The 14,796-nt window shown below is 46.2% G+C and overlaps 1 protein-coding gene across 1 annotated transcript; it reads left to right on the top strand.

Moving 5' to 3' along the window:
• Nucleotides 1–1,682: 1,682 nt before the first annotated feature.
• On the top strand, nucleotides 1,683–14,559 carry LOC148359047 (uncharacterized). The gene is made up of 8 exons (XM_088346030.1): nucleotides 1,683–1,778; nucleotides 5,148–5,288; nucleotides 5,348–5,564; nucleotides 6,611–6,705; nucleotides 6,829–6,991; nucleotides 8,276–8,437; nucleotides 11,493–11,528; nucleotides 13,049–14,559. Exons 2-8 carry the CDS (start codon nucleotides 5,151–5,153, stop codon nucleotides 14,191–14,193), a joined length of 1,956 nt encoding a protein of 651 aa, XP_088202156.1. The 5' UTR covers nucleotides 1,683–1,778; nucleotides 5,148–5,150; the 3' UTR covers nucleotides 14,194–14,559.
• Nucleotides 14,560–14,796: the final 237 nt, after the last annotated feature.

Raw genomic sequence — 14,796 nt, 5'->3', positions numbered from 1 at the left:
TACCCAAGGACACTTCGACATGTGACACGGAGGAGCCGGGATTCGAACTGCGATCTCTTGATCCCGAGACGAGCGCTCTACCTCCTGAGCTACTGCCGCCAAAACAACAAATCGGGGGAAAAAAACAAACAAACAAACAAACAATGTTAACATACTCGAAAGAGAACACGAAGAAGCTTATGCTTATCAAATCATACTCCTTTTGACTTCATTAATAATACTATTCATAATAACAGTTAGCTCTTCCGTGTATTTACATGTCATGTTTTAAGTCAAGTCCTGTTTATTTGTGACACCCTTAATTACAAGGAGTCTCAAAAGGCTGCACAGAACACAGACTATTGCAAACCGCAGACTATTATGACAACATTCCATGATCTAAAACCTACATGAGGGTAAGGAAAAACTCAAAAACCTCAACATGAGGAAAATGAAGAAACCCCACATGAGGTCATCCCCCTATCACAATACAGGCTTCAATGGATGTTGTAATAACAATTAATACACAGATATCACCAACAGGAAAATATGTCATTCATTAGCTATCGAATAGAAGTGTGTTTTAAGCTTAGATTTAAACATTTCCACTGAGGTTGCAAATTCAAGTCAAGTCACATTTATTTATATAGCCCTTAATCACAAAAGACTGCATAGGATTACAATTACACCATTAGCTGATCTTAAACCAACATGCGGGCAAGGAAAAACTCAAAACCTCAGCGTGAGGAAAAAAAGAAACCTTGAGAAGTGGTCATCCCCCTTTCAGGATGACCAGGGTGGAATAGATTGAGCATTGAGTTACAGTACACAAACAATAGTAAACATCAATAAAAGAGAACACTCGGTGGTAACATGTTGAAATTTGTCCGGAAAGTGCATGACAGCAACGACGCCCCCAGCCTGTAAACTAGTCCAGAAAGTCCATGACGGCAATGACGTAGCTTCCCATCTCTGCCGGCTGGTCAATGCAGGTGTTGCATGCTCCAGGTCAGACGCTGGTCCGCTGAATCATCTCGAATCTCAGATCGAATCTCAGGGGGGAGAGCATTCACCTGCACCGGAGCCCGGATGGAGAACGCTCTCCAACCTGCAGATTTCTTCTTGGCTCTTGGGAGCACTAGTAGACCAGCATTTTCAGAGCGAAGGCTCCGGACCGGAAAATAGGGGTAAATTCAATCTGAAAAATATAGGGGAGCAAGTCCATGCATGATTTTGGATACTACCAACAGAACCTTCAAATCACATCTTAAGTTAACAAGGAGCCAATGCAGGTTTGCTCAAATCGGGGTCATGTGATCAAACTTTCTTGTCTCAGTTAAAAGCCTCGCTGCAGCATTCTGTACAGTCCTGTTTTTGAGCACTAAGTACATGTAAAAAAAGAACTCATGTATATACACATTTACATTGGCTCTGTGGAAATACAGTCTCTTCCTAATCATCATCATCACGATCACTACTTCCATCACTTCATTTTTTCATCATGATCATCCTTGCTGTCTCCAAAACCAAATGAAACATGTGAAAAGGTTGAAAATGTTTTTAACATGGAAAGGATGGGAGAGAATAAAAAAGTATTGAATGGGATGAAAAATGACCGAAAAGTCCTCAAGATGAAATGTCAGAAAGTGAAAAATGTACCGAGAGCTTTACTGAAAAGTCTGAAAAAGTGCTAAATGTGATGGAGAGCGCCGGCGCATGCGCAGTGGCTCTCAGAGACCCTCCACCCGCTACCACACGCCGACTTCTGGAGCAGAGCCTCGCACGTCGCCATTTTCTAGGTAAACATTTGCTTTTCTTTCATCTTTTCCATCATTTTCAGGTCGAACACCGAAATCGAAATGCCTTTTGATTTGATGCACGCACACGCGCAAGACGTTGACTCGGCGGCCTGCGCGTTAGCATCGAGCTAGCTAGTTTGCCGACAACGGCGGCGCTCGTCACCGGCACGCCAACGATTGTCGATTTCTCTTTGACATTTCAAGGTTTTTTTTCATCAGTGACTTCTTGACTTTATGTGGGCATCCCGACTGAGATAGAGCTCATTCATCAACGCCGTCATTTAATCGTATGTTGTCTTTAGCATCCCTAAGCTAGCCCACGACGCTGCTGATTGGCCGAAAGACGTCACGTGCACCCGGAAGACGCTCGCTTGCCTTAAACGGGATGAAAACAAAAGATTATTCTCGAAATAAACCAAAAGTGGTCAAATCCTCAGTGTTCCTGTCGAATTAGCCCCAACTCCTAATCCAAGACGTACACAAAACAACGGAATTCTCTTCTTGTCTCATGAAAGGGAAAACGTTTTGTCACTACAAGTTCTTCTCACATTGGAACGGGCTGAAATAGATGGCTTTTATTCCGGCTGAATTTTTTTTTGTCGTGCAATCCGATGTCTGCAAATGAGCGTAGCATGGGCATCCTAGCTGGAAAAAGCAGCTCGGACAGTACCATGCAACTTGACCTGCTTCCAGGTCAATCTTGACCACAATCTGAAAAACCAAACATTGTATTTTGCGCATTTTCTAAAGGTATGTCAAAGCCTTTCCATGAGTGGCCGTTTGGAGACAACCAGTTTACAGCAAGAGATTTTTTGCAACCGTGCCGTTTATGTTGGCTCATTTTTTTTTCTGATATTTTGAAAGAGTTGTAAATATTTGACTTTCTCTTTCCGGAAGTCAATCCATGATTGTGCACGCTTGGGCGCGATAGTTGAGTTGTAAACATGGATCCCGGGTTGCATTTTTGTTTTCAGCTCTGATGTACATCCATTCATTATCTGCACCGTTTATCCTCAGTAGGATCGCGGGGGTGCTGGAGCCCGTCCCAAGAATTTTGGGGCAGTGGGCAGGGCACACCGGGACAGACAACTCACCCGCTCATTAACACTTAGGGACAATTTGAACCGGCCAATCAACCTAACCTGTTTGTTTTTGGGTATGCGGGAGGAAACCGGAGTGCCCGGAGGAAACCCAAGGAGGCACAGGGAGAACATGCAAACTCCACACAGGGTTGCGTCAGCTGGATTCGAACCTCCGCACTGAGGGCTGTGCGCTAACCTCCCGTCCGCCCTACTCTGATTTTGCGTAAAACAACGTTGGGAATTTCATTGGCTAGCTAATGCGTCAATCCACATTTAAATCGGTCATGATTGGCTAAAGATTTTGAAAGCCCAAGTAGGTCGTGTTTTTTTTTTTTTTTCAACTCTAACCCTATTAATTGATTTAAGCCTGAGATTATGTATGAATCGAAATAATTACAATTCGAACTATCTTTATTGTTATTAATAACAATGTTGTGTTTATTGTTTACAAGGAGATTTCACAAAGTGACTCCAGGATAAACATGTAATAAAGATTTAAAAGAGAAAGCTATGAAAAAGAAAGTCAGGATAAATAGACACATTTTTGACACGTAGTGCTTAGAGACCGGCCTAAGTCGAGCATTTGCAGTGGCTCCAATTTGCTTTAGCACACTGCAAGTCTACTTCGGGCTGAAATACAGACGACAAATCCAAATCACAAATAGATGTTGCGATTCGAGCTGTGTGCCGTGAGTAGTTTTCTGGCGTGCTCTGGGAAATGTCTTTGTTTTTTTCTTTGCAAAAATAACCGTGCCATTGGTTCGTATCTTTGCTTTCTTGAATAAATGGCCTTCATTGTCATTACTCAAGTATAACGGAATTTGAAGGCTTCTCCTTTCGCTGCTAGTCAAACAAGTAAAAAAAAGTGTAAAAAGATAAAAAGGTTAAAAATTTTATATAAATGATACACCACAGATGACACTGTACAGTACATTGTGCCCATGGATGCCGTAGATAGGAATTGCGGTTGGTAATGGATCTTGGGAAGAATGGTCTTCGAGTAACATTCATCTATATCAGTAGGTGGCAGCAGATTACTATTTTTTTAAATGGACAAATGATCTGATGGTGAGGTTGTACAGGTAAATATATAGAATCAATTGTTTAATGAAACTGTTTAAGATCACACTGCAAAACAATAATAAAATAAAAAAGGTCAAAATATTGCACATAGTAATGCTAATTTGAATCGTTATTTTCTTCTTTTACCCAGAAAAAAACAAAGTGCATCCAACCAATAGTGCAATTGAAAAATAGTAGAATAACATTTCGCAGCAAGTAAAGATCATTCAAGTGACACTGCATGCAGATCGGACCGTTCTATTCTTGGAAAGATTTGTGCCATGGATATGTCACTCATTTTCTTTATGTTCATTCCAAAAAATCTTGGAACATTTGCAGGAAGATCAAGAGCACGGTCTTATCTCGGAACGAATCCTCTCCGCTGACAACGTTTGATGATGCCAGCGACTGCTGACTTGACAACTTCATAGCTAGCTTACCGCAAAGACTTTCTTTGATGTCATTGAAACGTCTCCAGCAATCTTTCTTCTTCTTTGGCGCTTGTCCTCGTACGCCGTCTTCCGGAATGCTTCTTCTGGAATGCTTCTTCTGGACGTCTTAAAGCAGGCGTGTCCAAGGTCTGGGGGCCAGTGTCGGCCCGTGGAAAAGTCTTTACTGCCCCGCGCCCTCTGTCATAAAATGAATGAGTTATGCTGACCGCAGTGTAAAAAATGTAACAAAAAAATCAGCATTTGACCACCAGATGATGGCACTCTTTGGCCACCTTGCCCGTGGCTTTTTTGTAAGAATTTTAGCCCACCCCATTTCTGACATGGCGACTGTAAATAAAAAAAGGAAAGTTGACTGTGTGGGCCGTTGCTCCGGGAGTGGAAATTGTTGAGTTTTTTTATCACACTAGTCCAAAACAACTGTATTGAGCCTGCGAGTCAAATGAAAACGCTACAAGGTCGTGACGCAAACCCTTCACGGAGGGGGAAATTATAAAAGCTTGTTGAAAGAATGCCAGGCTGAATAGTCGGTCCTCACACATTTTCAGCTTAGCAAATCTGCCCGGCCCCCCTCTCCAAAGCCTGGACACCGCTTTCTTAAATAGCTCCATTAGCTTCAAACATCTCTCTCAATCAAGTGATCCTCACCTGTGTTGGTGGTTCTTGCTGCTACTCCTTTCAGAATTGTCTTTGCACCTTTCTTGCCTTTTCTTACTCGCAGTAGCGTTTCTCATTGAGTTATGAACGGTATCCTCTGCATTTGTGTGTGTTGTCAGAGGATGGGGCCAAACCGAAAGCAGAGCCTGGAGCAAAAGCGTCTGACGGCCCGCTTGAAGATGCGCGCCTATCGCGCTCGCCAATCGCTGCAGCGTGCCGCCGTGGCCGCCGCCGAACACCGATTAAACTACGCCGCTCGCGTGAGTCCCCCGGCGCCCGACTTCTTTGAGGATTCGCCTGGCATTGTTGTGGTCTCCAGGAAGGGGACGCGGAGCTCGAAGAGGACCTGCCCTGGTCCCCGTTTCCCGCAGACGCCGAGACGAGCGAGCAGCCCGCCGCGGCGGCTTCCTGGTTGGACGAGGACGAGGACTACAAGACGAGCGGGGTCAGGAACTCGGGAAGCAGGCCCCGATTCTCTTTCTCCGAGATCAAGATGTTGCTGCAGCAAGTTCGGCGCCACAGACACATCGTCCTCCGTGAGTCCGCCACAAAAACGGGACACCCGGTAAAAAGTACAACGCGACCGTTCCTCCGCCTTTTCCACAAAAATCCGAAACCGACTCGTCGACGGACGTGTTTTTCGAACACGTCGGGGCTTCGCACATTAGAACCTCTGCCGATAGTCGCTCATGCGCAACAGCGCCTTTGTCTCGACCACTAACGTACAGAAACGATGACGTGGACGTACCGAAACTCGTCAAGTTCGGAATCGTTTTAGCCCGGATGCGGCCAGTAACACGGTCGTTCAGTTACTTACGAACATTCAAAGACTGTTGAATCGAACAGAGTCTGACTCGCCTCTGTAACGTTCAAGCTAATATGCCCCTTTGAATGACATGCGTTGTACATTTTGTACGCATACATAAAAGACGGCTTGAAATATTTTGGCAGACCGGACCTGACCGTTAAATGCATGCTGTCTGATGAAGAAATTGTAATAATTGTAAAACGTTAGAAAGGACAATTATCAGTTAAGTGTTGGATATTGAAATTGTTGCGAGTCATTAAGTTCTTTTGTTAGACTTTGCTGTTGAGCACCGAATGTACTCGACAAAATGCACATCATATTGGTTCCATTGACTGCTCAATTGCTTCTAATGAGTCTGTTCTGGGAACGTCATATCCAACTGGCGTGATGTGGCGCGCTTGACTGAGCCTATTCTAACCTCCAATAATTACAACCCGGTAAAAACAACATCGTCAGAACACGTTATCTTCAAAATGCATCACAAACTGGTAGCCCTCGATTTGAATCGATTATTCATCCGTTTATATCGCACTGTGCCTAATTGGTTTTAGATGGGGATTTTTCATTTCGTTTTGATACCGATCTGCAGTACGTTCGTGTTTTCATTATACCTCTTTTCTTGTCTCGATTATCATTTGCAACATCATCCTGTTGCTAAATTGAAGAAAAATTGAATAACGACGATTCGACTCATGGTTTCAATAGTGGGTGACTGCTGGATTGTGAAAAAAGTGCTTGGTTGAAACCCCGCTCGAGTTTGGTGTCGTCCTTCAGGGAAGTTCAATCATGGCGCGTCGGCGGAGGCCAAGAAGAAAAAGTGGGCTGAGATCACGGCTCGGATCAACGGCCTGGGCCAGAACACCAGAGAGGTACTACTACTTTACACAACAAAGGTGTCGCTACCCATAGGAGATTGTGTCAATTGCAAGTCCCAGATGGGCAATATGAAAAATGCAAAATCCCCCAAAAGAAATCAAGTGACTCTGTGTCAGGTGCGTCAGATCATGAAGAAATGGGCCGACCTGAAATGCGACGGCAAGCGTCGGCTGGCTCAACTGCGAACGTACAACGGCACGGCGGTCAAAAAGAAGAGTAAATCCCTGGACTCGGTGGAGAAGATGGTGCACGCCATCTTGCTGATGAATCCGAACGCAGGTGAGCCTCGCGCGCGGCGCGCCCGTCGGCCCGCCCGTCGGCCCGCCCGTCGGCCCGTTCCTTCCGCCGCTTCGCCACCGTCCCGTAGAACGTCCACGCGCCGCCACGGAGCGGGATTCCGAGGAAGGGGGCGGGTCCGTCCCTCGGGGGCCGTTGGCCTATTGGTCCACGGCAGCGGACAAAGTACATGAGAAAACGATATCAAACGGCAAAAGACACGACGAGATGAATACCCAAATCAATGACCAAATACGCCACGATATAAACTTGACAAAATTGACTCAATAAATACCTAAATAGATGACAAAATAAATGACAAAACGCACCACAAATTAAATATATTAAACCGATGATTAAACAGTAAGAAACACACGAGATATGCGACAAAATAAATGAAAAGAATACACGACAAAATGAATCCAAAAAATACACAACATAATAAATACCGAAGTAAATGACGAAATACACGACAAATTGACCACATTCATGAAAAAAACTACTTGTCAGAATACATAAACATCTAAACACACAACAAGATTTATGACAAATGAGAATATGAATAAGACATCTGTGTCATTGGCGATTTATTGATCTGTCCATTGATTTTATTTGCATGTATCTGGAGCTTTTTATGGATACGTTCCTCCATAGTGGTTTTGAAGGAAAACTTTATTCAAAGATTAAAATAAAAAACAGAAGAAAAACAATAACTCAACAACAAAATAATGTTACATAATATGTTCGAAAAGGGGTAGTCGGAAGCAGATGCTTTTTTTCCCCTACCCCTACATCTTCCCTATTAAATACACCAATGATAATAACAACAATAGCAATAATAACAGTTATGATATAACAATAACAACAAAGTTAACCATAGTTTTAGACGCTCTATTCCTAATCTTTTGTATCACTCATACCCCATTTTCTTCATCTCTGTATTCTGCCAGTAATGTTTTTTTTTTTGTATTTAAATTTGAACACGTAAATAGTTGGACATTGTTTGATCTCGTCTTGTAAATTGTTCCAAAGTGTGACTCCGCACACAGACACACACATACTTTTCCTGGCGGTTCTCACCTTTAGGATGATGAATTCACGACAGCCCCTTAAGTTATAATTTCCCTCTTTCCGAATGAATCGTTTATGGATGTTCTCTGGCACTATGTTTTTTTGACCGTTTTGACGTTTTTGTTTTGGTAAATGCGGCCACGGGCCGTCCCGGGGTCTTCCCGGGGCCCCCGCCATGAAGAACGATTCCAAGCGTTTGTCCTGCTTTTGCGGCAGATGTTTTCAGCGACCGTGACGAGGACGAAGAAGAAGTCGTGGCCAAAACGCCAAGAAACCAGGACGCCGGATACTCGGACCCAGTCAACGGCGCGCTTGCGCTCCCCGGAGGGGTGAACTTGGACTTTTCCCCTTTGTCCTCGCCCGAAAAGGAACTAAGCGGTGAGCGTCATCGGCTTTGGGGGTCCCCTTCCATATTCAAAAGTTCAAAGGGACAGTGTGTCATTTTTAGCGCCTCCGAGTGGTATAAAAAAAAAATCTATCTCTCTACCCTGGTCATATCCCTCGAGAGGGGTGATCGAGAGCAAGACAAACACATGCACGAAAACAAAGAAACTTAGGGCCCGGTCACACAGCCGTATGCGTCTGTATCGCGGGTAAAATTTTGCGTTTTTTTTTGCCCGTAGTTGCCCGCGATCGAAAATGCGCACAATTGGCCAACCCGCTGTTCATTGGTGGTATGCCCGCAAAACAGACGCCGGCGACTGTTCCGCTTCCTCATCGCGTCATTTCAGCGTCATTTTCTCGTGTGGACCACGGGTATTAAAGCTGCCGAGCCGGCGTTATGCCGAGAAATGCATCCTTGCCGAGATTTGCATCCCCTCGCTACTACAACCACTTTTACCTCGTTTTATCTCACTTTTATATCACTTTTAGGGAATTTAATGGCGAACATATAACCAAAACCACTTGGTCTTGCATTTGTTGGGAATGTAATACAACTTAAACCATTCCGTCGTTGTATTTGTTGTGAATGTAATCGACCGGTAATGCACGCCGTATACAAATCACTTTTGAGCAGGTAACGTGTTTATTTTGCCTTTTTCTATTCAAATCGCTCGTATTGAAACTGTTATGCACTCTACCGTAAAGCTTATTCCTGCATAATAAGCTTTACGGTAGAGTGCATAACAGTTCTCAAAAGTGATTTATATACGGTGTGCATTACCGTTCGATGACGTTCACAACAAAAACAAAGACGGAATGGTTTATGTTGTATTACATTCCCAACAACTGCAAGACAAAGTGGATTTGGTTATATGTTCTCCATTACATTCCCTAAAAGTGAGATAAAACGAGGTAAAAGTGGTTGTAGTAGCGAGGGGATGCAAATCTCGGCACAACACCGGGCTGCAGAAATCATAACCGCTCAAGACACAGTCCCGTGAAGATCAAGATTTCAAGCTATGGCACCGAAGAAGCCAATATGTTATTATTGTAATAGTTTTTCATTTTTATTTTATGATCTTGTTATCAAATGAAAATAAATGTCAAGAAATAAAAATGGATTAAGACGAGGTCACTACGGTGACGGGGATCCGTGTCCACCCCTTGACGTCTCGAGCACAACTGACGTGCGCTCGGCAAATCGCGCTGTATATACGTGGAGAAAGGCGTTTGACCGTCACACGCGTAACACGCTAATTTCACGTAATAACACCGCGATACAGGCGCAGAACATGCTATGACCGTGCTCCACCCACGATGACCCGCTGAAATTTCCCGTCCTACCCATGTGTAACCACGCCCTGGCCGCGGCCAGAGCACGTCGTTCCGCGTCATTTCCGCGTCATTACCTCGTGTGCCGCCCGCGGTTAACACGTGCTCAAAGTTTTGAGCTGCTCAAAACTTTTTCGCGCGGCCAACCTCGTGTGAATTACCGATCGCGAGTAAAGCACTGCTGTATCTCGTCTATATGGCGGTCTCAAAGCGTCCAACGGCGCCCAACAGCGTCTACTTCACGGCCAGAAATTTCTGGGAGTCATTACGCCCGTGTAAGGCTGTGTACCCGCGCTCTAAAGTATTGAGCAGCGCGAAACTTTTTCGCGCTGCCAACCGCGCGTGAATTTCCGACCGCGTGTTAAGCACTGCTGTATCTCGTCTGTATGGCGATCTCAAAGCGTCCAATAGCGTCCGCCTCACAGGCAGAAATTTCTGGCCGTGATTCAGCCGCAAACGGCTGTGTGACCGGGCCCTTAAATAGGGGAAAAGAAGCAAAAATACACACACAAAAATTTGGGGACCATGGCCAACCCAAATCCCCAAACACCCAAACAAGTTAAGCACCTGAGTCGGTCATGCTTTAGGGCAGACCTGGGCACTCCGGTCCTGGAGGGCCGTATGTTCTGCATGATTTTTTAGGTTTCTCTGATCCAATACAGGTGATTCCAATCACCAGTATCGTTAACGAGCACTTGCTAGCTTGCTAACGAGGTTATAATTTGTATCACCTGAGTTAAAGAAGAGCAAACTTCAAACTCTGGCAGGACGTATGGCCCTCCAGGACCGGAGTGCCCAGGTCTGCTTTAGGGTGTCGCTCGGGTCGGGGTGACACGACACACTCTTCTGTTCAACAGCCAGGGCCCGACAGCTTTCACTGGTTTACCCCTGCCGCATCATACGGGTGCCCTTCTAAACATCCCACTATCCTTTTACAACGCCTCTCCACTCATTCCTATCACCAACAAGAGCTCTAGCTTTCACTACATTTCGACCTCTTTCATGCAGTGCACTCATAACACCATCCATCCACTTCAATCCCGGCCTTCCTCTCGGTCTTCTTCCGTTTACTTCTGCTCTGTTCTGTGGATCCTCTTCAACATTGGCTCCTCATCCATCCTCTCCGTGTGTCCAAACTAACCGATTACTCTCTTATCCGCACGTTTGCTCAGTTCCACTACGACTCCAGTTCTGTCTCTCACAATTTCATTTCTCAATCTATCTAATCTTGTCACTCCTAACATACTCCCCACACACTTCATCTCAAAACATTTCATTTCCTTCTTAAAAAAAGAATTCTGAAACACTGATTTGAGAAAATATATGAACTTGGAAGTAAAAATACAATTTTTAAATATTGCCTTTTCTGGTCTGGAAAAGCCCAAATTGGCCAGGAAGTGCGCTTCAGAATCCAGTGCACCCTTTATACCGGAAAATGTGGCATATGAGTCAGGAAATGCATACTTACTATGAAAACATTACTGCATACGGTAATTGTTCTGCCTTTGAGAAACATAGGGTGGTCTTGGAGGGCCCTCTTGTGTTTGTTGCAAAATAAGAGAAGGGGGGGGGGTTGCACGACTTGGGCGGCATCACAAACGTCTGCTTTCAAAGGCTTGTTGCAAATCCTTTTTGTTGTTGCGTGTGGTTCATCAGCGAAGCGGCTGGCCGAGAAGCCGATACTCATTTCGGGTTTCTTTTTTTTTGCCTTTTGCAGAAGATACTTTCCACTCGTCGGACGAGGACGACGCAGGTCTGTAGACAGTCTTTCTTTCTTTTTTTTGGAAGCAAGTTCACATTGTCGACTTCTTAACCTTGAGAAACAAAGACGTGTCCGTACCGAGTCGCCAGTCATTGAAATCGGTCCCATATCGTCGGAAAGTTGAAACTCTAAGATTCAAAATGTACTCGTCACAGAAACATCGACATCGGTCTGAAACGAGATACCCCGAAACTAGAAGGCCGGGGTAGCTCACCAATCACGTCCCCTGGTACTCTAATCATAATACGAATCTCTGCAAACGTAGTCTTGTGTCATCCACGAGAGTCAAGGGAATCCAAGCGTGTCAAAAATGAGCTATGAAACGCTCCATCATGTCGACAGGTAATTAAAAAAAAAAAAACTGCCCTAAAAGCATTCCTGCATCGTTTGACAATCCTTGTAATCCGTCTGTTTTGATTCAATACTCCCCTTTGGAAATAGACAGACTCGTCAGATGACTTCCGATAAAGCCGTTATTCTCTGACCTTTTAATTGACACCACTGTTGGCCAATCGCAAGCTTTATTTCACGGTCCTTTGCCTGTGGCAATCCATGAGGGCCCGTATTAAAGAAAAAAGAAAAAAAACTCGTGACCAATTTTGCCTCAAAATCTTATGGCCAATAGTGAGTGATTCAAATGTGGATTCAAGTGAAATCAGAACTGAAAATAAACCCAAGATCCACTCCTATGCACGATGATTACGTGCAAGTGTGCACCATTATGAATTGACTTCTATAGAAAGAAAAGTCAAACATTTACAACTCTTTCACAATGACTAAAGAGACTAAAAGCATCCATATTCTCCAAGAGCATCATTTAATTGAATTTGGCTACATCTCGGATTGGGATTTGAGGCCAATTTTACAGGAACGGTAAGGGGTAAACATTGTTTAACAGTTCTCTCAAAATAGCCTGAAATCCTGTCACTCGTTGTGAAAATTGTATAAATTAGTGGTCGGCAACTGCAGGGCCATACAGAAAAGGAAAAAAACGTTCCGTATTTATTCATGTATACGCATATTTTTTATCCACAAAGTTTGTGAACTTTAACTTTCGACTTTATTGTAGAATGTGTTATACGCACAACAAACAGAATCCATGAGATTGCTTCCTCTTCTCCCCGTGCTAACATGCAATGATTATGATACAAATAACAAGGTAAAAAAAAGTATGCATATATAAAAAACTATATATGGTTTAGAATAAAGACTGGAAAGTATGAGCCTGAATGGAAAGAGTTTAACATTGATCTGGTAAAAAGCAAAGGTGTTGAGGGGGTAGGGCAGAGAAAAAGGCCAGACAGCCATACGGAAGGGGCTGTCCTTTAGCATGCTTGTTCTGGCTTATAAACTCCGCAATCTTTTTTCCGCAGTTTAACGCTCCGTTATGGTGATGGAGAATTTTTGGAATAGCGAGCAAAAAATCTGAAGAGCCGCTTGCGAGCTTACTCTTGAGGGAGCAGGTTCTTGAAAAAGAGCATGAACCCCTGTTCTCTTGCTATCTTTTCTAGATCCTTCTCTGGATTTCGCCGACAACTCTGCCTTCTCCACCCAGTCGGCGTTCACCCCGGCCAAGGTGGTGCACACGTACTCGCGCGGCAACCGCAACCCTGCCGGCGCCGATTCCTCCCCTGCCGTGGCGTCCTCGCCATCGCTTCTCCCTGCCACCGAGGACCGTGCATTGGTGCCACCCTCACCAGAACACGAGCCCCAGCCTGCCGCCTCCCCGGGGGATCAGCGCCCACCCTTGCCTAAACGGCACCCCGGGCTTGCAGCTTCTTCGGTGCGTGAGCGTACGCCCTCGCCAGAATGGCGCCCTCGGCCCGACTCCTTCCCCGGGCCTCAGCGGCCACCCACGCTGGAACCGCGCCTCCGGCCTGCCGCCTCTTCGGGGGCTGAACAGCTTCCTTCCCCGTCCTCGCCGGAACGTCCCCCCCGGCCCGTCTCTTCCCCAACGGGGGAGCTCTCGCTCTCGTCGAAACGGCGCCCCAAGCGCGCCGGGTCTCCAGGGGATGAGCGCTTGCCCTCCTTGCCTTCGCCCAAACGGCGCCCCAGGCCCGTCAGGTCCCCCGGGGCTGAGCGGTTGCGCTCCCCGCCTGAGCCAAAACGGCGTCCCAGGCCAGCCAGGTCGCCAGGGGCCGAGTGGCTGCCCTCCTCGCCGAATCGGCGCCCCGGGACCGTCGGGTCCCCGAAGACCGAGCGCCTGCCCTCCCCGCCCGTAGCGAAACGGCGCCGCAGGCCTCCCTCGCCGGAACGTTGCCCCCCGCCCGCCGCCTCCCCGGGGGCCGAACGGCCTTCTCCGCCGGGACGGAGTCCCCCGCCGGCCGCGTCCCTGCCCGCCGCCTCCCCTGCCGATGGCCCGGCGGGCCTGGCGCAGCTGGCGTGCCACAGCCTGGCGCAACAGCGCGCCGGGCGTCAGCTGCTGGCGTCGGTGTCGCGCTCGTTGGAGACGCTAGCGCGGTCGCTGCACTTATTGGTGGAAAGCCAGCAAGAGTTTGTTAGCGAGTCGCTAACACTGCAGAGGGAAACGCTGGGCGTGCTCAAGACCTTCTCGGGCGCGGCTGTGGCCGTGCTGGGGGGCGCCAAGGCGCCCGCCCAGAAGCCCGCCCCCAGGCCCGAAAAGACGGAAGACGGTCTTTCCGACGGTTCCACGTGAAACGCGGCGGACGTTGAGACGCAAATGCCGCCGTCTGCGTAAAAACCTGTTGAACGGCTCACTCCAGCTGAAGAGGACCCAAAGCAAGACTGAGACAATGAGTCCGTGTGTAGGAGACACATAGAATAGAATGTTCCATGCTGCCCCAAGTGTTCAGGAGCATTCTGACAACCCCGTGTTTTGTTTTGCTATCACTCTCGTAGGTTGTGGACCCGTTTGTCTAAATTAAATGACAAAAATGGTGGGCGCGTTACTAAAAAAAGAAGTCCTATGTTTCAAGTTACTTTATTTAAAAAGTAATTCAGTCACCTTCCAGATTACTCACACCATTTCATCTGAAAATAACGAGTTAAAATTGCCAATGTAGACTCGCACAGAAGCCTACCCTCCTTGAATGCATTGAAATATCAACATCAAAAAAGAAAAAGGAAAAAAAAAATGTGTACACTAACCTGTGGAGGCGGTGAAGTCTTAATATTTTTGCAGTCTTGAGAGCTTGCTAACAAACACTTGGCTGAGACACTCCATATCCATTTTGGCCTCAAAGCACTCCTGGATCTCCATTTCTGGCTACTGTCCGAGGGCTTTTTTCTCCAGGTATGG

Source organism: Urocampus carinirostris, chromosome 10, assembly GCF_059441175.1.
Source record: "Urocampus carinirostris isolate Australia breed hairy pipefish chromosome 10, RoL_Ucar_1.0, whole genome shotgun sequence".
Lineage (NCBI taxonomy): Eukaryota > Metazoa > Chordata > Actinopteri > Syngnathiformes > Syngnathidae > Urocampus > Urocampus carinirostris.
The sequence above is the reverse complement of the archived record's forward strand: the minus strand, read 5'-3'. Positions and strand labels throughout refer to the sequence as shown.

Coding starts and splice junctions, on each gene's coding strand:
- LOC148359047 (XM_088346030.1), top strand. CDS start 5,151: ATGGGGCCAAACCGAAAGCAGAGCCTGGAGCAAAAGCGTCTGACGGCC. Junction 5,289..5,347: donor GATTAAACTACGCCGCTCGC/GTGAGTCCCCCG, acceptor TGTGGTCTCCAG/GAAGGGGACGCGGAGCTCGA. Junction 8,438..11,492: donor GCCCGAAAAGGAACTAAGCG/GTGAGCGTCATC, acceptor TGCCTTTTGCAG/AAGATACTTTCCACTCGTCG.